Source organism: Muntiacus reevesi, chromosome 17 (genome assembly GCF_963930625.1).
Source record: "Muntiacus reevesi chromosome 17, mMunRee1.1, whole genome shotgun sequence".
In the NCBI taxonomy this organism is placed as follows: domain Eukaryota; kingdom Metazoa; phylum Chordata; class Mammalia; order Artiodactyla; family Cervidae; genus Muntiacus; species Muntiacus reevesi.
In genome coordinates, this window is record NC_089265.1 from 43,860,395 (window position 1) to 43,884,806 (window position 24,412).

Here is a 24,412-nt window from a genome sequence, read left to right on the forward strand (position 1 = left end):
CAAAGCTCAGTCACATGGTTCCAACCTCTCTGCAAGGAAAGCTAGGGTGTTAGTCTCCAGTGTGAAGAAAGAGAAATCAGTGTGGTGAACACAAAATACTGTTTCTGCTCTAGTGCTTTTAATAAATGACCATTTACTCTTGCTTTAGAGGGAATCAGTGTACAGTAATAACAGTAGACTCGTGTTCAGTGAACCATATTTATCTAGGAATCTATCTGTACTTTTTTATGCATCAAAGAAATTCTACTCACTTATTGTTCAGAAGATATAAAAAATGAGGGCAATCCTTAATATGCAATCCTGGCCATAGAGGCTTAGGATGCAGAGCAAGTGTTCTGGACTCAGATAACCTGAGTTCATGTCTAGGCTCTATCAATATCTAGCTGTGTGACCTAGGTCATGGTAGCCTGTATGTGCTTCAGTTTCCTCAAGTGTGAAATGGGTAATACTGATAATATCTGTCCTATTGTAGTGTTGTGAGGATTAAATTAGTTAATGCTTGTACTACAGTAAATGCCATATTAGTTGTTATTCTTACATTTTAGTTTTATTATTGTTATCACTATTATTTTTGTTATTGATATAAACTATTCATTTTGGAATTATGCTCCTGCAAATCTGCATGGGTATGTAATTCAGAATACTCAATAATTGATTTAACAAATGAAGCTGATTCATTGTTCTCTGGCACGTTAGGGAAGAAAAGGTACAATTCTGTAGTACTGTGACCGGTGGGCAATGATGATGTCTTCACAAGTCAGGAGCTGCCAGGGAGCTCTGGGTTTGTAATTAGCTTAACATGCACACAGCATTGTTCCCTTGGCAATCCTGAGGCCCAAGGGAGCTGCAGAGTAGAAGGCACTTAGCTTCCGTGTAACACGGAGATGAGATGACCACATCTGCCATCAGAACTGGCTGCATGATGTCGGGAAGGAGGAATAGACCTGGACATCAGCAGACCTGGATTCCAGTTCATCAGCAAGACCTCTCACTGTCCTAAGCCTTTACAGTTCTATCCTGCTTTGTAATTCTACAGTGAGACAATCTTATGGACATGGTCATAACTTTGAAAATCTGCTAGAAATGGCCTGTCCATAACTGCAGACCTGGGGGCCCTAATGTTCATAGTTCTGCAAACACTCGTGCCTACTATACACTGTACTTTCCTGCTGGTAATTATGTCCCTGGAGCAAAGAACATCATATTCTCATCCTTTGATTAGGGACGTGAGTCAAAGCCCTACTCTTCACTTACTGCCTAAATCAAAGGAGCTGAAGTCACTCTCTCCTATGAGTCTGGCACCAGAACTCTGCTTAGGGAGGAAGCTGTCTGTAAAAATATCCTGCAAAGTTGCCTAGGGTACATGAGCCTTTCAGGGCAGGACCAACATGTCAGAGAATGGGGAGAAAGTGCTCTGTTTGAAGAGGACATTTGTTTTACTCTTAGAGGAGAGCATGAAGAGGGCAGTGGGAGAAGAGGGGGAGACGCCTGTGGGACTGTGTGACAAAGGGGGATTCAAACGTGAAGGGTCCATGCAAAGTCCCTGTGTGAAAGAGCCAGAAGCTATCAAGATTGGAGATGCTTGCTATGTGATTAAGAGTTGTGTGCATTATTGAACTTTTCTTCCAACCTTACTTATATTTTTAGAAGTTTATTATGTTTTTATAAAAGTCTACTAAAGCTTTTAACAAAAAGTTTTGTGTAAGTGAATTTTGTTATTTTTTTTCGACACTGTGGCGAGGCTGAATTTTACATTTTGTCTTCTGTGATGAGAAACAGAAATAACACACATAGAATCAGGAACCTGAAGGCAAGGGTGACCAAGAGGACTTTCATCTTTCAAGAATTTACAGAAATCCTGGGGAGGATGTGGAATTTGCATTTCTGTCAGTCACTGAATTGAAAGGTTGGAGTCCACCTCAGTGAACTTTCAAGGGGTAGGGAGGGCCTGTTTGCATCTTGGTTGTTTATATGACTCTGGCCAGTGACAGACTGGCCTGGGACTCCAACTTCTTTCAACCAGTGGGTATTTACTGAATGCTAAGCACATGTCAGGCTTTTTTTCTGGTATTGGAATATGAAGGCAAAGAAAACAAAATTCTTTTCCTCCAGAAACTTTCTAATTGGAAGGTGAAGTTTGTAATCAGAGTGATCACACTCCCCAATTTGTCTGGACATTCTTCATTTATTCTAGCTGTTCTGGCCTAATTATCACTATCTCCCACTTTCATGACTCAGAAGACCCAGTTTAGAGATAAATTAACTGGCAACCATTCCACAGAGTTGTTATAAAGATTAGATGATAAAATTTATGTGAAAATGCTTTGTGAATTGTAAAACATTATACAAACAAAAGGAGCAAGAGATTTAAGTTCTTTTATTGCATTCTTCTATTAGAGACAAATAGAAATGTCCAAAATTGCTATCTACCTTGGTCTCTCTTATTGCTCTGAGATCTACTTGGATTTGCAAGAAAATAAAACTGCCAGAAAATTAATTTCATTTTAAGAAGGTTGGGCATGTGCTCAACCATTTTCAAGATTAAATTTATTTCTGTGATCTGTTCTGGTTCTTTACACGTATGCTCAAAGGTTTTTGTTGTTCTCAAATTTATGTGTCCTTTCAAAATTAAGATTTTAAGATTATGATGGATTTTGGACATGGGGGGGGGGGGCGGCATCCTAATTCCCTAGGGAGTCAAAAGCCTGTTTTAGAAGAGAAAGAGTATAAAAGCACTGTGTGTGCTTCCGTCGTGTCCGACTCTTTGCGACCCCATGGACTGTAGCCCGCCAGGCTCCTCTGTCCATGGGATTCTCCAGGTAAGAATACTGGAGTGGGTTGCCATTCCCTTCTTCAGGCGAATCTTCCTGACCCAAGGATCAAACTTATCTCTTCTGTGGCTCCTGCATTGCAGGCGGATTCTTTACTGCTGAGTCACTGGGGAAGCCCAAGAGGGCTTGTCCAGGACTTGAACCCAGGACCTCTTGCACCCTAAGCGAGAATCATACTCCTAGACAACTGAGCCACTGCTTGATAAAGCACTAAGTGTTCAGTATTTACTATGAGGAAAGCATAGTGCCTGCCCTCAAAGGGCTTCCAGTCCCTTAAATCAACCCACATAACAAAGGTTGTTGTTTTTGTCATAAATTTCTTTTTCATAGTTGAGGGAACTGAGACATACAGAAGTTAAATAACTTGGTCAATTTTATAGGCAGCGAAGAACTAGGATTTATATATATAAATCACACACACACACATCATCTGATCCCAAAGTCTGAAGATCATTTATTCATGCACCCAACAAATCTATATTTAATACTGATGGTGTGCCAGGCACTCTGTATACGTGTATATGGTGGTGAGTAAAACAGATGTGGCTCTTGTTCTCATTTCTAGTTTGGCATCATCATCAGCATGACTATCATTTATTAAACAGAACTTTCCAGGTTCTGCTAAATGTTTTACTTGCATTATTAATTAAAATTATTAAAATGACTATGAGTGAGGTATGATAATTATTTCTAGTTTAGATTAGGAAACCAAGCCTCAATGATGTAAAGCAATTTGTTCAATCAGGGAGTAGTGATGCTTTGAATGTGTCTGTAATTCATACTATTAGAAATTCCTTTACTGGGTGGTCTCCCTGTGCTAAGTACTATTCTGAGGGGTTGGCGTGGTAGTGGAGGATGGGGTGGAGGGAGTCTAGTTGGGAAAGCCTGGGGTGCTTTGGTCTTTATAAAATCATTTTCTCCTAAGGGTAGACTTTGGTCTTGGGGGAAAAGTGTTAAGAATGTAATCACCTTTAAAATTTTTAGCAGAAATAATCAAATAATCAAGTACAGATGATTAAAATTGAAAAGGATAATAATGACTATAGTGATAAAGAAACTATATAGTACATAATAGTCATAGATTGAATATTTAGGTCTACCCGAAGTGAATTATATGAGAATGCCTTGAGTGGATGTCTGACTTGGATTAGTATTAATTTGACCTAGTTTCCATTTTTGTCTAGTGAGTGAAGAATTTGTTCCCCTAAGGTGCATGACTGCTTACATATTAGGTAAATCTGACACTCTTTGGTCCTCAATACTTTTTTTAATACAATTGTGAGTCGTGTACATATACATATATATTTAGTTGGTTTTGGTCTTCTCAGCACCCTTTCCGCCTTTACTTCCTGGCTATAGAGCCTCTTTTTTTGTTACTGTTGGAAATCCATAACTCCAAGGCTTGGGTAGAACTGATCCCACTTCTCATTTCATGCTCACAGGGATTCTCCCATCTTCCTTGCCACAGTGATGGATTCAGGGATGGGCACTGAACCAAAGCAAGCAAATTCAAATGCTCCCTGGGACTTCTCATTGCAAGTATGAGAAAAGATGGCTCTTGGGAACTGGGGTTTGCTCAGTGGGTTGGATGTGAGCTTGCTACTGCTGATGGCTGTTCTGCACAAGTCTCAGACCGCCTGGTCATGGAAATCGTTGTATTTCTTTTTTTCTATTTTTAAATGACATATCTTTTTATTTCCCCTTTTCAATTTTATGATTTACTTATTTTTAAAAATTAAAAAAAATTTAGTTGGAGGAAAATTGCTTTACAATGTTGTGTTAGTTTCTGGTGTTCTCTATTTCTCTTTGCTTGAACTAAGTTGATATATGTTTCTGTCACATGTGACTAAAAATTTCCTGGTTGAATCAATATTTCACCAGAGGTGTACTCTTTAAAAATAAAACAAGTGTCAGACTGTACTTTTTCTTCCACTGCATTAGGTTAAATTGTGGACATTCTAGTTTCCTCATTAAGGTACTGTGCATGCGGCTAGGATCCTCTGGTAGCTGAGGACCCCGGTAAGTGTTCTCAGAGCTTCAGGGAAGCAGATGTCTGATCTGTTATCACTCAGGTACCCCTGAAGTCACAGGGGTCAATGTCTGAGATCTCTGTGGCAGTGTAAAGACAAGGAATCCCGGATGTTTCCAAGACTCATACATGTAATAAAAAGAAAAATTTCTTGTCCCCCTAGTTTTGCCTTTTCCAGACTGTCCTATGGTCAGAATCATAGAGTATGTAGCCTTTTCAGATTTGACTTCTTTCACTTAGTAATATGCATTTAAGATTCCTCCATGTCTTTCTGTGATCTAATAGTTCATATCTTTTTTAGCACCAAATAAACCACTCTGTTGTCTAAAAAAAAAAAAAAAAAGAAAAGAAGTGAGGAGACCTGAGTGAAAACTTTGGCTCTGCTATTGATTTGCCTAAGGATCCTGAATGTCTTTCAGACTCTGCCTCAATTTCAAAGTTTGTAAAAGGCATGGGAGTAGCAAGGTGAAAGGGCTTTCCCAAAGGCTCAGCAGTAAAGAATCCGCCTGCAATGCAGGAGACACAGGAGACCTGAGTTTGAAGCCTTGGTTGGGGAGATCCCCTGGAGAAGGAAATGGCACCCACCTCCAGTATTCCTGCCTGAAAAATCCCATGTACAGAGAAGACTGGCAGGCTACAGTCCATGGGGTCACAAAGAGTCGGACACAACTGAGTGAGCACATAAACATGTGAAAGGGGGTACTGTGGCTTCAAGGTGGCTTTGGGATGAAGTAAAAATGAGTCCAGTAGCAGACACAGGTCTGCACCATCTGTACTGAGGGTCTAGTGCACATGGTCAATCTGCTCCATGATATCAAAGTTAAAGATTTGGCTAGAGAGATAAAAATGAACCATCAGGAAACAAGTGGATTTGGGGGAGCCTGGCTTGTAGTGAAAGCACATGAGGAAGATGAAAAGTGGTCTCATATAGAGAAAGGTTTAATAATACTTTTGCAAAGAATCTACATTGTAAAAATTACTGAGTGAATTTCATCTCTAACTGAAACATTTCACTGTTCTCCAAAAGTTTATCTCCTATGCCCTTTTAAGCCTAAAATAAATATGCCACACATTTTGACTTTGGTGATCTCTTTTGGAAAAAATATCGTCTATTTTCATTGCATAATAATTAATAACAATGGTAACTCTGCATTGCACTTACGTGATGAAAGTATCAATATGAATATCCCTTTTCTGGTCTTAATAAGGCTATCTAAACAGTTTTGGGTTTTAAAAAAACAGTATTAAAAGGAAAGCAATCATGCATGTGTTGTTTAAGCTGCCTACACACAGAAAGAAGCGTGGGAAATATCAACACATAATTAGAAATAGTTTTTTAATTTTCAAAGCAGGGCCATAATAAATTCCCATAAAACCTATTCATGAGTCATCTAAGTTTAAGCAAAGATAGTTTCTCAGTAAACATTTTAAGGTGCTAGTTACTTATGAAATGTATCTGGTGCAAAGAATTATTGGACATAAACTAATTTAGAATATTGTGCTTCCCTGGTGGCTCAGACGGTAAAGAATCCATCTGCAATGCAGGAGACCTGAGTTCAACCCCTGGGTTGGGAAGATCCCCTGGAGGAGGGCATGGCAACCTACTCCCCTATTCTTATCTGGAGAATTCCATGGACAGAGGATCCTGGTGGGCTACAGACCATTGGGTCACAAAGAGTTGGACACGACTAAGTGACTAAGCATAGCACAAAAGCATTTTGCTTTATCAATGATTAATCAAGCCACTTAAAAATGAGTTATTTAGCAAGACTAGTTGTGTATTAATGCCAGTACTAGTTTGTGACAATAATTATGCATTTTCTAGTTTATAGAGTTGGAGGGGGATGCATTCAGAAGTAGTTTCAAGACATCAGATTTTATTTACTTTTATTATTCAAGTTTAAAAGATACAGTTTTAAAGGAAAATGGCTCAAAAAATAGTGATTTTCATTGTTTTGTATGACTTAATCTAATCACTAGCATTCTTACTAGAAATTTTTCTGAAGTTAGAACATGGGCTATTTTTCTTGGTATTTGAATTTTTATTCCAGTATTCTTGCCTGGAAAATCCCATGGACAGAGGACCCTGGTGGGCTACAGTCCATAGGGTCGTAAAGAGTCAGACACGACTGAGTGACTGATCACGTGCACATTATCCATGCCTCTGTGATTTATATAGACTCTTTAAATAATGCCTGTGGATGTTTTGATTATATCTGTACTTGACTTGTACAGTTAATTCCATAAGATGCTTTTTCCTTTTTTGTCGCTTTGACATGAAGAAGTGTGGAGTTTTCTTGGCTACAGTCTGTCTATTGTTCAGATCCATAATATATGAGAGCATAACTTATTTTTCTCTTAACATTTAAAAAAAATAAACAAACTAAAGTCCATACTTTATTAAGATTTTCCTAGTTTCAACCTAATGCTCTTTTTTTTTTTTTTTTCTGCTCAACAATATTACCCAGGAAACCACATTATTATTTAGATGTCAGGTCTCCTTAGGCTCCTTGGGGCTGTGACAATTTCTGAGACTACCCTTGTTTTTGATGATCTTGACAATTTTGAGGAGGGATATATTATTGTTGCACTCTCTTCTAAAATACTTTTCAGAAAAAGAAGTAAGCAATAGAAGTTACTCTCTCTTTATGCCACAGATGAACTTTACCAATGAAGATTAAACCTAAAGAATTTAGGTTTCTAAATTCTAAAAAGGAATTCTTAAAAGAATTCCTCCTTTATAGAGGACAGCTGTCATCACATATTACACCTCAGTGCATGTACAGAAGTGAAAGAATATATACCCACATGATTTGACCTCCAAGGCATATGAGAAAAGAGGAAAAAATTGGGAGTAACTCTATGCCCAGAAGGCTTTCCTGGTGACTCAGATGGTAAAGAATCTGCCTGCAATGCAGAAGACCCAGGTTCGATCCCTGGGTCAGGAAGATCCCCTGGAGAAGAGAATGGCTACCCACTCCAGTATTTTTGTCTGAAGAATTCCATGGACTTTTAGCCTGGCAGGTTAAAGTCCATGGGGTCACAAAGAGTTAGACATGACTGAGTGACTAACACTTTCACTTTTTCTTTCTATGCACAGAAAGGATCTAGGGGTCACTTTCAATAACTTCTACTCTGAGTAGATGTTTTCTGGCTTCACTGAAACTGCTGCATAGGGGATGCAGATAGGATGAGGTGACTACCAGAGCAAGTTGATAAGCACTGGATAGTTTGTTAAGATAAGTCTGGGGCCCTTTCCAATGGAAATCTCTGATTGCTATGATTAGGCAGGGCCTGCCTGAGAGACAGAGGCAGACAGAAGAATGAGGGGATCTTAGATTCTTGAGTTACTTTTCCTGCAGAATCTCTAGAGGTGTTTGAAGTTCAGAAGTATTAATAGTGTCACAACTCCTTTGAGTAAAATAACCTGATTTAGCAAATAAAAATACAGGATTCCCAGCTGTGTTTTAATTTTAGATAAATAACAAATAATTTTTTTTTTAGTGTAAGTATGTCCTATGCAATATTTAGGACAAGTTTAAGCTAAAAATTTACTTACTGTTGATCTAAACATTCAATGTCCTGCATTTTCTCTGGCAACTCTATTCTGCTCCTAGTCCTTGAATTCCCTGGGTGTATGTGTGAGCAGGGGTTGAGAGGAGGAGGCAGAACTGAAAAGCAGGAGAAGGATGAAGGGTGTACAGTCTCTAGTTTCAGATCACACATATCAGGGAGCAGTTTCCTTAATGTGAAAGACAAATGTGACATCATCTAGTCTCAAAAGCTACCCCAGGTGTCAGCATTTGAGAAACTATGGGCTTCCTAGATCTCTGGAACAACTTCTTTTTTACTCCCTTTTCTCTTCATTTTTGAACATACTTAATAAATCTGTATCATATAAATAGTATTCTTTAATATATACAGATCTTAAAAAAAAAAAAAAAGAAACTCAATGGGACAAAAAAGAAGGAACAGCAAACGTATATTTTCCCTGTTCATTCTCTTCTCTCCTAGGTCCTGAATCTATGGACCAGTGCTTAGTTTCATCTCTCTTACTTGTCTTCCTCTTTCCACCTTACTTCTGATTTTCCCAGATGATAGAGAGAATAAAAAGATTACTTATATATTAGATAACTGAAAACTAAGCATAATTATAAAAATTAAATGTTAAACCATGTTACTTGTCCAGGCATAAGTTTTAAAATACACTAGAAGAAAAATTTAACAAACTAAAAGAATTTGAAACTGGTATAAATATATTCTTGGCCTCTAAGGAAGTCAGCAAAAGCATTACACTTGATATCCTTCACAAATCAACTGGGTTAAAAGCAGAGAGCATTTCAAAGCCTGCACAAAATAGAGTTGACACACCATAATATTTTAATGGCATAAATTCCCATTAGCATCTACTGCTGCATAAGTAATGTTCATTATAGTGATTAGAAATGTTAATTTCTGAGAGCAATCATAATTTCCTTTAATCTTCTATGGCCGTGTTTTTAAAACAGCAAGTTATGACCCATTAGTGGGTCATAAATCAATTTGGTGGGATATAATAAGCATTAAAGAGAATAGAATAGGTTAGAATTGAAAATATCCAACTTCATTGCATACAGTAAATGTAAAAACTATTTTATTTATTTTATTTCAGCTTTCTAACTACATATATGTAACTACTTGGTTATAATATAAAATGCATTTAATATGGCCTGTCACACACATAACAGTTGGAAAACAACTATTATATATTAGAACAAATAAATTCTGACTAATTTGAAGGTGACGTACACTTGTCTCACAAACTGGTGAAAGAGAAAGAAAATATTTTGAATAGAAGATATTATGATGACTAATATTTTAACTGATAATTGGGCCACATCTCCATTTACTATGAGTTTTGGTTCAAGGAGATAAATGTGGTGTTTTACTTCATTTATTACCAAGGGACAAGGCATGCCTTTTACTTCATAAATTTTTATGATTCAATAGACATGACTGAATTGTAGTACATTTAAATTTTACTGAGTGGCTTCACTGGTGGTTCAGTGGTAAACATCCACCTGCCAATGCAGAAGTCACAGGTTCAATCCCTGAGAAGATGTTACAGCAACTAAGCCTGTGTCCGAGTGCCTGGAAATCCCAACTACTCAGCCCTCGGGTCACAACTACTGAAGCCCAAGTGCCCTAGAGCCCACGCTCCACAACAAAAGAAGCCACCACAATTAGACACATGCATGCCACAATTAGAGAGTAGCCCCTGCTAGCCACAACTAGAGAAAAGCCTGTGAAGCAATGAAGACCCAGCACAGCCAAAAATTAAATAAATAAATAAAAATTTAAAAAATTTATAAATTTTCTGAAATCAAGTCACGCTATAATAGGCCTATTATAGGGAAATTTAATAGCATTAAGAATGTCTGGAGATGTATGGAGAGAGTAACATGGAAACTTACATTAGCATATATAAAACAGAGCCAACGGGAATTTGCTGTTTGTCTCGGGAATTCAAACAGGGGCCTGTATCAACCTAGAGGGGTGGGATGGGGAGGGAGATGGGAGGGAGGTTCAGAAGGAAGGGGATAGATGTATACCTGTGGCTCATTCATGTTGAGGTTTGACAGAAAACAACAAAATTCTGTAAAGCAATTACTCTTCAATTAAAAAATAAATTACAAAAGAATGTCTTACAAGAGAAGCCCTTATGTTATCAATAATTGGATGTGTCATGGTATTATTTGAGATAATATCCACTATTAGGAGACATAAGGTTGCTGTCTAATCCATTTAAATTACTTTTGTACTCCCTGTATATAGAAACTCCTTACCTTTGAGCAAAGCTGTCAGGATGGCTAAATCAATGTCCTGGTGTCCTTCTGATCCCATCCGAAATACTGTAATCTGCAATTTGAGACAAGGTGACCATTAGCGATTTTTCTCCCTGAAGAGAAATTAAATCAATGAGACCGTATTTGAACATAGACTATCTTAATATCTATAAGGTAGATTCTTAACCACAGAGAAAGCATACATGGCAAGAATTCAATTAGAGGGCTCTGCAATCCATTAAGAGGGAGATGCCTCAGTAGCCTCCAAACAGAAACCAATTTAGATAATTCACTGATTATGGTTACAATCTCTGAAGCCAGACACAAAGGAAAATGTCCCCGTTTATCATTTCACCTTTAGAATAAAAACTTACCAGATTTGCAGAAATGTGTAAGCCATAATTTAAACCGAGTTGAGAAATTAAGTGTTTAAAAAGTTAGTAAAGGTAACCTTCAGTAAAGGTACCATGTGCATCTGTGCACGTGTTCATGCCTGTATGTGTTTCTGTGTTTATGCCTGCGTACAATATAGCCATCACTACGTTCTCTCCTAGCAATAGCTACTCAAGGGTTTCAATACTGTGATGCCTCTGGACCCTTCAGTCCTCTCAACAACTTTAAACCTTCTTGAGAATAACTTAGCAGTATCCAGGTGGTAAGAATGAGAAAGCAGACAATAAAATAACATTTTTCTTTTTAGTTTTGGTAAGAAAAGTATTCTTTGGGGATGAATGAGGAGGCAGAGAGTACAGAGGTAGCTGCTGCTGCTTCTGCTGCTAAGTCGCTTTAGTCGTGTCCAACTCTGTGCGACCCCATAGACGGCAGCCCACACGCTCCCCCGTCCCTGGGATTCTCCAGGCAAGAACACTGGAGTGGGTTGCCATTTCCTTCTCCAGTGCATGAAAGTGAAAAGTGACAGTGAAGTGGCTCAGTTGTGTCCGACTCTTAGCGACCCCATGGACTGCAGCCCACCAGGCTCCTCCGTCCACGGGATTTTCCAGGCAAGAGTACTGGAGTGGGGTGTCACTGCCTTCTCCGACAGAGGTAGCAGTGAAGGAGAAAAACACGCTTAATGATAACGAAGATTTTTTTCCAAGTCAGAGAGAAACTATTTAAGGAAGCCAAAAGATTTGAATATCTACATTGATTGAATTACTACTGTATTCAATTGCTTTAGACTTCAAGTTTGTTTATCTGTAAAATGGGGAACTCATAGGACTTGCTTATTTCTAACTACATAGGAAGTAAACTTCATAGGATTGGCTAATACGTAATTCTCGGGAAGATGGTTAAGGACAGGGAAGCCTCGTGTGCTTCAGTCAGTGGATTGCAAAGAGTCAGAAAAAACTCAGCAATTCAACAATATATAATTCTAATTTTTTTACCATGATGAAGAGCACCAGTACCTAGATTCACAGACTGTGAGACTATCAGTTGCTTAGAAATCCTCTAGCCCACTGCCTGGGGACAGAGTAATTTGTTTATGGTCAGCATCAAGTTAGAAGGACAGCTATGCCAAAAGTCAGCAGCTCTCTTGCTTCTGTCTTGTGCCTTAAATACAGGTAAGAACTAAGGGAAGGAACAAGATCTTTGAGCACCTGACTCGAATCGGGTTAAATAGCTGCTTAACCGTTCATATCTGTTCATGTCCTTCAATCAGAGCCTGGGGTGAGTGTGAGGCAGAGATTACTAGTTGAAAAGCATCATAGGCCTTTGAATTAAAAAATGTAAAAGATATAGAGGGAGCCAGGCAAAATCCACCTAAGTGCTGTGTTTGGCCTCCAGGCCACTGCTTTGACCTCTGACTGGTGGAGGCGGTACGCCCGGCTCCAGCAGGTTTGTACTAAAATCTGCTTCTGCGTAAGCACAAGTTTGGCCAAAGTGTCAAACAGGACATTCTCCCAAACAGCTCTTGATGCCCCCAGAAAATCCACTTGGGAGATGAGGGGCAGTTCTCTGTTTTGAACTCAGGAGTACCTGAATTGGGAAGAAAACTTGAAGTCCACTGGAGAGAGAACCAAGAGGCAGAAGTGGAATTTTGGCTAAACCTTTAACTCTTTAAGCCAGGGCTGGCTAAAGTCTGAAAGGTATTATTGTGTGCTGAGCTGGTAGCAAATTACAGACTATCAGAATAACGTCTCATTGTTTTAGAAGAATTCAGAAATTAGGCATCAAATGGAACTCCTTAAACGTCTCACCTACTTGTTCTGTGATGCCTAAATTCCACTGACTAATTAGAGATCCCATTTCAGATGCAAATTCTTCTGAGGCAGCAAATAGATAAATTTACTCTGAAATATCAGATTACCAGGCTTTCTTTGAAACAGATTTGAGGAGGGGAAAGGAAGGTTTACAGTATGGAGTTGCTAAAGGATTTTGGGGTGGGGGTGGTGGAGACACAGACATTTGTGCTATTGTTTATCAAGGAACCTGAGGTGGCATTGTGCTCTGCGGCATCACAGATTTTCTGGAAAGCTGGTGTGGAGGGAATAGCTGTCCACCTGTCCATGCCCCCATCCTGGTATGCTTAGACTGAAGAATCTAAGGACTCCAGAAAGAGTCTAACCAGAGGGAGACTGAAGGATCCAAAGATGAAATTTATTTTATAATTTTCCCTTGAGTTGACCTGAGATATTATATCTCCGCTCCTCTAAATCTTTAAATTTAAATTTGAAGTTAAAATGTTTTAAATATCACTCAATTTATATGTCTTTCTCAGAAAAAAAGACGAGTCAAATAAGAAAACCAGAGTTGTCTTCACCTACCACCCTTGGTGTTGGCAAAGATGCAGAAAATCAGGTATTCTTAAGTATTCCTGGTGGGGATGCGAATTGAATAGTAGTTTTGGAGTATTATAGGTTGATAGAAAGTTTTTTGGTTTTAATATATTATTCAGTTCAGTTCAGTCACTCAATCATGTCCGACTCTTTGCGATCACATGGACTGCAGCACACCAGGCTTCCCTGTCCATCACCAACGCCCGGAGTTCACCCAAACTCATGTCCATGAGTCGGTGATGCCATCCAATCATCTCATCCTCTGTCGTTCCCTTCTCCTCCTGCCCTCAATCTTTCCCAGCATAAGGGTGTTTTCAAATGAGTCAGATCTTTGCATCAGGTGGCCAAAATACTGGAACTTCAGCTTCAACATCAGTCTTTCCAATGAACACTCAGGACTGATCTCCTTTAGGATGGACTGATTGGATCTCCTTGCAGTCCAAGGGACTCTCAAGAGTCTTCTCCAACACCACAGTTCAAAAGCATCAATTTTTCAGCGCTCAGCTTTCTTTATAGTCCAACTCTCACATCCATACATGTCTACTGGAAAAACCATAGCCTTGACTAGATGGATCTTTGTTGGCAAAGTAATGTCTCTGCTTTTTAATATGCTGTCTAGGTTAGTCATAACTTTCCTTCCAAGGAGTAAGCGTCTTTTAATTTCATGGCTGCAATCACTGCCTGCAGTGATTTTGGAGCCCCCAAAATTAAAGTCAGCCACTGTTTCCCCATCTATTTGCCGTAAAGTGATGGAACTGGATGCCAAGATCTTAGTTTTCTGAGTGTTGAACTTTAAGCCAACTTTTTCACTCTCTTCTTCCACTTTCATCAAGAGGCTCTTTAGTTCTTCTTCATTTTCTGCCATAAGGGGGGAGTCATATGCATATCTGAAGTTATTGATTATTTCTTCCAGCAATCTTGATTCCAGCTTGTGCTTCATCCAACCCAGAGTTTCTCATGATGTACTCTACATATAAGTTAAATAAGCAGGGTGACAACATACAGCCTTGATGTACTCCTTTTCCTATTTGGAACCAGTCTGTTGGTCCATGTCCAGTTCTAACTGTTGCTTCTTGACCTGCATACAGGTTTCTCAAGAGGCAGGTCAGGTGGTCTGGTATGGCCATCTCTTTCAGAATTTTCCACAGTTTATTGTGATCCACACAGTCAAAGGTTTTGGCGTAATCAATAAAGCAGAAATAGATGTTTTTCTGGAACTCTCTTACTTTTTCGATGGTCCAGCAGATGTTGGCAATTTGATCTCTGGTTCCTCTGCTTTTTCTAAAACCAGTTTGAACATCTGGAAGTTCACGGTTCACGTATTGCTGAAATAGTAGTGTATAATATTTTGCTAATTGTTGTTAAATAAATAATAAAAAATAATTAATTAATGTATTATCATTTAACAACAATTAGCAAAATATTATTTGCTACTATTTTATTTAGAATCTTTGTGATTATGTTAGTAAGTGAGGCTGGTATATGTCACCATTCCTCTTGGTTTTGATACAAGGGTTGCAGTATATTTTCGGTATAAATTGGGAAGCTTTTTAAATTTACCTATGCCCCAGAACAATAAATGTAACATAGGAATTCTCCTTCAGGCAGATTTAGTAGAATGTTTATAAGTTATCTAGCACTGAAGTATTTTTAGGGATAGATCACTGATCATCTTTATAAATTTTCAACAGCTACTGATCAGTTTAGATTTTCTGCCTCTCCCAGGCTCACTTTTATATATTTTCTGATGTAGTCAAAGATTTCATCTAGATTTTAAAGTTTGTTGGTATACAATTATACACATAATTCTCTTATTTAAAAATCTCCTTTATATATATGAATCTATGGAAGTTGTTTCATTCCTCTTTTGTTTGATCAAAATCTCTGTTATTTTAAAGAATCAGATTTTAATTTTATTGATCAATAATAGTATTACTTAAAATTTGAAGTTACTATTCTCTGCTCATTATTTCTTCTGCTTTTTCTTCCTTAGCAGTTCTTTTCCTAGAACTTGACTTCCTGGTCAATTTATTTTCATTGTTTGTTCCTAGCAAATACATTTATATGTTTATGTATCTCATATGTTTTTATATGCCCTATGTAATTTTCTTTACTTTAAAATATTTGCAATTTATTTTCTCTTAAAATTGTTTTTAATACTAGAGAGTATATGTACATATATATTTATAACATTTTCTAAATGTATTATTTTGTTTGAAAAAAGTGTTTAACTCCTTACTTGCTGGGTACAAATTCAATATTATATACAGATTACATACTACTTTTAATTTAAATATCTACATATTTACTTGCTTCTTCTTTCTGATTACTCATGTTAAAATCTCCTATTAGGTCACAGTTATTCCTTGAAAGCAAACATCATTTCCTTTGTATGTTTTGAAACTTCTTATAAATATATACACATTGATAAAAAAATTGTGACAATCTGTTCTTGGTAGATTGAAGTTTTAATCAGCATATAATGTCTCCTTTTCCTATTTATGTTGTTTCTTTGTACTGTATTTTGTTTTATGTTAATTTTGTAGTTGTCACACACACACTTATGGGAGATTAGGATGTGTCTGGTGTATTATTCCATCTGATTGTCACTTTTCTGTGGCCACTTTGTTTTAGGTGTGGATCTTATAAACAGCAAGGCTAGTTGTCTTTTCTAAAACTCAAATAGAATCTCTCTCCTCAAAGGCATAAATGAATTCAGCTACATTTAATTACTAATTTTTTTGTGTTTTCTTTCATCATATTTTGTTTTCCATTGTCTAGATTTTATTATCATTTCCCTTCTGCACCTTCCTTTTCCTTTAACAGTATCATATATTTGCATATATAATACATACACATGGCGAAAACAATCCCAACAGTATAGAGAAATATATGGTAAAAACTAACTGTATCACTTCTGTCCTCAGTTTTCCAGCACCCCTTTAGAAAGGTAGCCAGCATTATTAGTTGCAGAGATGCTCTATACACATATAGAGAGAAACACACGTGTCTCCCTTTCACATAAGTGCTGGCAAGTTCTACATGTTATTTTATACTTCACTTTTTTTTTTCACTTGACAATCTATCCTGGAGACCATTCCATTCAGCCACAAAGAGATGTGCACCATTATCTGTTCAGTGCTTAATGTTTCATTATATGCATGTACTTCTATTAATGAATATGTGGGTTGCTCCCAATCTTTTGTCAATATTAGCACCACTGCAGGGGATACCCTTGTATGCACATGAATATATCTATAGGATAAAATTTGTAGGTGTGGAACTTCTTGGCCTAGTTAATCTGAGAGGAGCTCTTTAATTCATTATTCTGATTCTACTCCCAGGACTCTCCTGCTATCTTTATTTTGATCCTTTATGGTAAGTGAAATAACTTTATTTGGAAAACTATAGTGTCTATACCTGCTTTTAATAATCCAGAAATTACTCAAAATTTCTTATCTCCAAATATGTTACCCTTTTCCACCTTTGTCCAAGCTGAGCTCTGATAGGGATGTGTTTAAGGAATATATTTTTTGTCATTTTGTTTTTTTTTGTCATTTGAAGGGTAGAAGAGATACTCATGTGTGTTCATTCTATCAAATCTTGTTAATGCAAATTTTAATAGGAAAAAATTTTAAATTAGGTAGAAGTCATTAATCTAATTATTTTGAAGGCAATTTAGTAAATGAAGCCTGATTTTCCTTGTAAGACTGGCATTTTCAACATGCAGCCTAAAATTGATTTGACATGGTTGGTTATTTTGTCAAAACACTATGGAATACAGAGAAATTAATGTGTTCTTCAAGATTTCAAAACAACAAACACCAAACATTTTTGTTACAGAAAAATACAACTTTCCCCCCAATTCAGTTTGACATTTTATGTCTTTAGCTTGCTTGTGGACAGACTGCCTTAGCTTGGGTGGAATTCTGATTCTCACGTGAATGCAAGTTCAACTGTTCAAGATGAGATGATTTCCCTGCTCTCTGCCCCTTCCTCCTATCTGCCAACCAGCTTCCCTGCTTCTGTTCTTGCTTCATTTTGCACCCCTTTAAAGTCAAGAATTTGTCACCCTCACCCTCTGTATACAAGTGATTCACTGAACACACCTTTGCTGAGCTTCTCTGTGCTAGGCACTGTTTAGGAGCTGGGAACAAAGCAGTGAATGAAACTGACAATTCCTGCCTTCACAGGGTGTAGTCTAGTGAAGATAGACAGAGGGAAAGTAACTTATCATATGACATGTCAGATTGTGGGAAATGATGTACCGCAGTGCTTCTCACTATTCACTTCGTTCTCCATCCCCACTATCACAGCTTGTTCAGTCTGTAGTACCTTAACTATTCCAATTGTTTCATTATTGGTCTTTCAATTCTATTCCCCACGCAGCTATTTAAGCAACCTTCCTGATTATATAACCCTCCTTATTAAAATTTTAATGGCCTCAATTATTTATGGTACAAAACTAAAAATTCTTAGCAGGGCATTCAAGGAATGCTGGTATTCCATTCCTGGCAATTTCTTTTGTCTTGTCTCTTGCTGACTACATCTTCACCATCATGCCCTTGCAACCTCCCCTACCACCGCAGTCATGACCCAACCCCACACACCTGATGCCCACCTTGTGTGGAACAACTTAATCCTTTCAGGGGTTTGGATGTTGTTTCTAGCCTCTTAGCCTTTGTTCATTCAGTTCTTTCTTTTTGCAAAGCCCTTCTCTCTACTTGGTGAGCAAACTATAAGAATTTCATTGACATGTACTATTGAAGAAGCCTTTCTATAGCATTAGGATTGGAACCTTCACTTCTCTTTGTGTATTTATGACACTCCATAAGGCTGTCTAGCACACTACTTTAACCCTTCATTGACCTTGTTTGCACATATGTCTCTTTGTTTTAAAGAGAGATCCATGTGCAGACAAGATTGCTAGCCCCTGCTCAGTAAATATTCGTTAAGTGGATAAATCATCACCAAACAGTTGTGTTCAGGAAACTGGTTTGGAGAAACCAAAAAGTAAAAAGTATCACATTTCACACACAAATGGTAACAGCTAAAGTGAACAGAACTGTTAGGCTACAGATCAAGAGTATATTTTAAGCATTAAGAGTTGATTTTAACACAAGAGTCTCCTGGACACTGTATTATTGCTAAGCACTTAGTCAAACATTATGTGATAGAAACTAGGCAGACTGAGTTTTAGAAATTATTGAAGCTTTAGTGTTAATATATAATACAATATATAATAAATAAAAGAGGACAGTAAAAAAGCTGGCTTAAAACTCAACATTCAAAAAACAAAGATCATGGCATCTGGTCCCATCACTTCATGGCAAGTAGATGGGGAAAAAATGGAAATAGTGACAGACTTTATTTTCTTGGGCTCCAAAATCACTGCAGATGGTGACTGTAGTCATGAAATTAAAAGATGCTTGCTCCTTGGAAGAAAAGCTATGACAAACCTAGACAGTGTAACAAAACCAAGACATCACTTTGCTGACAAAGGTCTGTATAGTCAAAGCTGTGGTTCTTCTAGTAGTCATGTATGCATATGAGAGCTGGACCATAAAGAAGGATGAGTGTTGAAGAATTGATGTTTTCAAATTTTAGTGCTGGAGAAGACTCTTGAGAGTCCCTTGGATTGCAGGGGGATCAAATCAGTCAATCCTAAAGGAAATCTACCCTGAATATTCATTGGAAGGACTGATGCTGAAGCTGAAGCCCCAATACTTTGGCCATCTGATGTGAAGAGCCCACTCATTGGAAAAGACCATGATGCTTGGAAGGATTGAAGGCAAAAGAAGAAGAAGGCCGGAAAGGATGAGATAGTTAGATAGCACTGCCGACTAAACAGATGTATTTGAGCAAACTCTGGGAGGTAGTGAAGGACAGGGAAGCCTGGTGGGCTGCACTCCAGGTGGTTGCAGAGGTGGACATGACTTAGAGCAAAAGTATTCATATGACTTTTATGAGATATAGGTGGTACCAATTAACCCACAAGTTTCACCACAGTGTTTGAAACTTTGGTGCCTTTTGGATTAAATCATAGTTTAGACAAAGACTTGAAGCAAGAATATATTACAGAAAAATGAAAAAAGACCCAGAAATACAGAAATGATTTGGGAAAAGTGATTTTATGTTTGAAGATGGTCTGGTTCATTTTCTGAGCAGCAAACAAGTACAGTCACCACCTAAATAACAAAATAAGAGATTTTGTGGCTGAATTAATCGTGGACTTCCCACTTATAAAAGCCCGCAGGTATAGTTGAACAAGATGAAGGTACAGAAAAAAAATACTGAGAAAATTAAACTGACTCCCTTTCAAGGTGTCAGTTAATTAGCTTAATTTGTGATTTATATTTATGTCACAGTGAGCAATAAATCTGTGAAAGCAGACATGGAGATTGAGGCTGGCTTTTGAAAATGAAAATAACCATGATATCAAACTGAAAGACATCTATAATCTGCAAAAACACTTTGGTTCAATCTATCAAAAATAGAAAGAAACATTTTCACAATCATTTCATGCTGTGTTAGATATGGAAGAGATGATATCTGAGTTTAACAAATGCTCTGTAACGCGTCTGAGAATTTTAGAGAAATACCATAGCTACACAACAGATAATCAGCAAAGTTCATATGATGTTTTTAGGAATTTAGAAAAGTTAAACAATAATAATGCTAACCAATAGATTTAAAGACATCAAACATGCTACATCTGGAAATTCCTTAAAGGACACATCTCTAAAATATTTCTTATTTACTCATTAAATTACTTAATAAAGTCTGGAGATGTGTTTCCTGAGGATAGAAGCAGGAAGAGAAGGAAAGAATCAGACTCATAAGTAATTCAATCATCACAATGCAAAGACTTTCAAAAATCATCAGTGTAGCAGAATATTTCCCTGATGAATTATTAATGTTCCAGATAATTCAAAATAATTGAGTGATTAATAGAAAGTGCAAAAATCCATGTTCATCATGATATAGAATAATACAAACCCCTTGATAAGGATCTAAACAAGAATCCTGGTTGGTAATAAAGGTCTCTGAGCAGATAGTGGCTTCAGTTTTCACTTTGGCACAATCAAAGGTCACTTAGTATAGGGAAGAGAACAGTGCAGCTGGATGACTGGCATTCTATGCACCTAAAGTTTACTCCTATTTGATTTCCAGCATTTCAAAAGTGGACGCCCCTTGCTGACAAAACTCTTAAAGTTAACGTCTTGCCAAAGGGACGGGCCTCTAGTAATGAATGTGCTGATTTACAGGGAGGAAAGGAGAAAATCAAAGGAAGTTCAAACATAACTAGGTCAAGAGGGAGGGGACATACATATACTCATGGCTAATTCATTCTGTCATTAGGATGATTCCCAGAAGTTTGGGGATCTTGTCACTAGAAATGAGTCTTATAACTAGAAATGAATATTTTATAAAAAATACATCAATGACATAAGCGATTAGTTGTAGTTAAAAGGAAGCTTGTGTTGTCCTTGAATCAGATATGTTACAATGGCCTCCAATTCCATTAGTAAAAGTGCTGCAGAGAGGGTAGCAACTCTCATAAAGCTGGTTGCACCAAAATCGTAATGGGAAGAGACACATGCATATGTTGAAAGGGCAGACTTCATACATGGAGGCAGAGCAGCTACAAGCAAGATCAGAAGTCCCGTCTCTATTGGCATCACTACTAACCACTGAACGTTCTTGTCATGTCTGACTCTTTGCAATCCCATGAACTATAGCCAGCCAGGCTCCTCTGTCCATAGAATTCTCCAGGCAGGAATACTGTAGTGGGTTGTCATTCCCTTCTCCAGGGGATCTTCCCAACTCAGGGATCAAACCCAGGTTTCTGCATTGCAGGCAGAAATGCCTGGTGTCTGAGCCACCAGGAAAGCCTCAGTGGCTCAGTTGGTAAAGATCCTCCTGCAATGCAGGAGACCCAGGATCAGTCCCTGGGTGGGGAAAATCCCCTGGAGAAGGGAATGGCAACCCATTCCAATATTCTTGCCTGGAGAACCCCATGGACAGAGGAGCCTGGTGGGCTATAGACCATGGGGTTGCAAAGAGTCCAACACGACTTAGCGGCTAAACCACCACCAGTCACCGCTAAGAATTTAAGCTCTTATTTTTTGGAGAAAAGGTCTTGAAATACAGACTGACCTCATCACTTTCTCCCAGTTTCATTTCCCTTATTTTTATTTTTTAAAATTATTTATTTTAATTGGAGGCTAATTACTTTACAATATTGTAGTAGTTTTTGCCATACGTTGACATGAATCAGCCATGTGTGTATATGTGTTCCCCCATCCTGAACCCCCCCTCCCTCCTCCCTTCCCATCCCATCCCTCAGGGTCATTCCAGTGCACCAGCCCTGAGTACCCTGTTTCATGCATCAAACCTGGATTGGTGATCTGTTTCACGTATGATAATATACATATTTCAATGCTATTCTCTCAAATCATCCCACCCTTGCTTTCTCCCACAGAGTCCAAAAGACTGTTCTTTACATCTATGTCTCTTTTGCTGTCTTGCATATAGGGTCATCATTACCATCTTTCAAAATTCCATATATATGTGTTAATATACTGTATTGGTGTTTTTCTTTCTGACTTACTTCACTCTGTATAATAGGCTCCAGTTTCATCCATCTCATTAAAACTGATTCAAATGCATTCTTTTTAATGGCTGAGTAATATTCCATGGTGTATATGTACCACAGCTTTCTTATCCACTTGTCTGCCGATGGACATCTAGGTTGCTTCCATGTCCTGGCTATTGTAAACAGTGCTGCGATGAACATTGGGGTACACGTGTCTCTTCAATTCTGGTTTCCTCGGTGTATATGTCCAGCAGTGGGATTGCTGGGTTATATGGCAGTTCTATTTCCAGTTTCTTAAGGAATCTCCACACTGTTCTCCATAGTGGCTGTACTAGTTTGCATTCCCACCAACAGTGTAAGAGGGTTCCCTTTTCTCCACACCCTCTCCAGCATTTATTGTTTGTAGACTTTTCGATAGCAGCCATTCTGACTGGCATGAGATGGTACCTAATTGTGGTTTTGATTTGCATTTCTCTAATAATGAGTGATGTGGAGCATCTTTTCATGTGTTTGTTAGCCATCTGTATGTCTTCTTTGGAGAAATGTCTGTTTAGCTCTTTGGCCCATTTTTTGATTGGCTCATTTATTTTTCTGGAATTGAGCTACAGGAGATGCTTGTATATTTTTGAGATTAATTATTTGTCAGTTGCTTCATTTGCTATTATTTTCTCCCATTCTGAAGGCTGTCTTTTCACCGTGCTTATAGTTTCCTTCCTTGTGCAAAAGCTTTTAAGTTTAATTAGGTCCCATTTGTTTATTTTTGCTTTTATTTCCATTACTCTGGGAGGTGGGTCATAGAGGATCCTGCTGTGATTTATGTCAGAGAGAGTTTTGCCTATGTTTCCCTTATTTTTAATTTTGTCTTTTGATGCTATACAGGTCCCAAGGCATACTGTCTCAAATAAGTAGGTGGTGCAAATGAAATCATTTGGTGAACATAAGCTTTGGATACTGTTGTTTTGTTTTGTCTTCTTCATTTTGTTTTAGCATGTAAGTCATGTCACAGTACAGTAATTGTTGAATACTGGTCATGAACCCAAACAAGGCTCCTTAGGTCCATGTCTGGAATCTCCTTCACAGTCTAAAGAGCACTTTGTGATTCTAAGCTGACACACAGGGAGGACAGGAAAAAGTGACCAGCTGATTTTATGATGAGGGCAAAAACAGGAACAGGCTAAATGCCTCATCTACTAATTTTCTGGGGGAAATTTCAGTAGGGCTCTCTACAGGACTGGAAAGCAAAAAACTGAAAGTCACTCAGTAGTGTCCAACTCTTTGTGACCCCATGGACTATGGCCCACCAGGCCCTTCTGTCCATGGAATTCTCCAGGCAAGAATACTGGAGTGGGTAGCCATTTCCTTCTTCAGGGGATCTTCCCAACCAGGGATCAAACCCAAGTCTCTTGCAACACAGACAAATTATTTACCATCTGAGCCACCAGGGAAGAACAGGGCTGAAACTAGATGACAACCTTTTATCTACTATCTCCTGCTTTTGGTTCTCTTACTGACAATTGATGCTACCTCTTCCATGAATTATATTGCCAGGTGATCTACCTTACTGGATACCAATGTGACAGATGCCAGTGACCAGCAATATTTCTAGAAATTTCTTTTTAAGTCTCATGGTCTTGGCTGGTAGAATCAAGAATATTTGTCATCTATCATCTTGTCAGCCAACCAGATGGGTGAAATTCAATTTGACCCAAAGTAATATTTTCCATCCCAGGAAGGACACTATTGTGTTCACATGCATTATCTTGTGTATTTTTATAAATTTAGTAGATATCGCTGAGGATAATATGCAGGGCAACAGATGGTTCTTATAGGTCAACACCATATGGGCTTTTTATTAGGGTGTAATCATTTTCAGTGTGGGTTTTTTTGGGTTCAGTTCAGTTCAGTTGTTCAGTCATGTCCAACTCTTTGTGACACCACAGTTCAAAAGCATCAATTCTTCAGCACTCAGCTTTCTTTACAGTCCAACTCTCACATCCATACATGACCACTGGAAAAACCATAGCCTTGATTAGACAGACCTTTGTTGGCAAAGTAATGTCTCTGCTTTTTAATATGCTGTCTAGGTTGGTCATAACTTTCCTTCCAAGGAGTAAGCGTCTTTTAATTTCATGGCTGCAATCACCATCTGCAGTGATTTTGGAGCCCAGAAAAACAGTCAGCCACTGTTTCCACTGTCTCCCCATCTATTTGCCATGAAGTGATGGGACCAGATGCCATGATCTTAGTTTTCTGAATGTTGAGTTTTAAGCCAGCTTTTTCACTCTACTCTTTCACTTTGGTCAAGAGGCTCTTTAGTTCTTCTTCACTTTCTGCTGTAAGGTAGTTTTATC

General features: G+C 38.1%; 1 protein-coding gene across 10 annotated transcripts in view; it reads right to left on the reverse strand.

Moving 5' to 3' along the window:
* The window catches only part of TRPM3 (transient receptor potential cation channel subfamily M member 3), a 283,598-nt gene that overhangs the window by 121,339 nt on the left and 137,847 nt on the right, over nt 1-24,412 (reverse strand). For all 10 annotated transcript variants that reach the window (XM_065907659.1, XM_065907658.1, XM_065907657.1 and 7 more), the window contains one exon: nt 10,686-10,758. In XM_065907659.1, the coding sequence (XP_065763731.1) occupies nt 10,686-10,758 (73 nt within the window). The remainder of the gene's footprint in view (nt 1-10,685; nt 10,759-24,412) is intronic.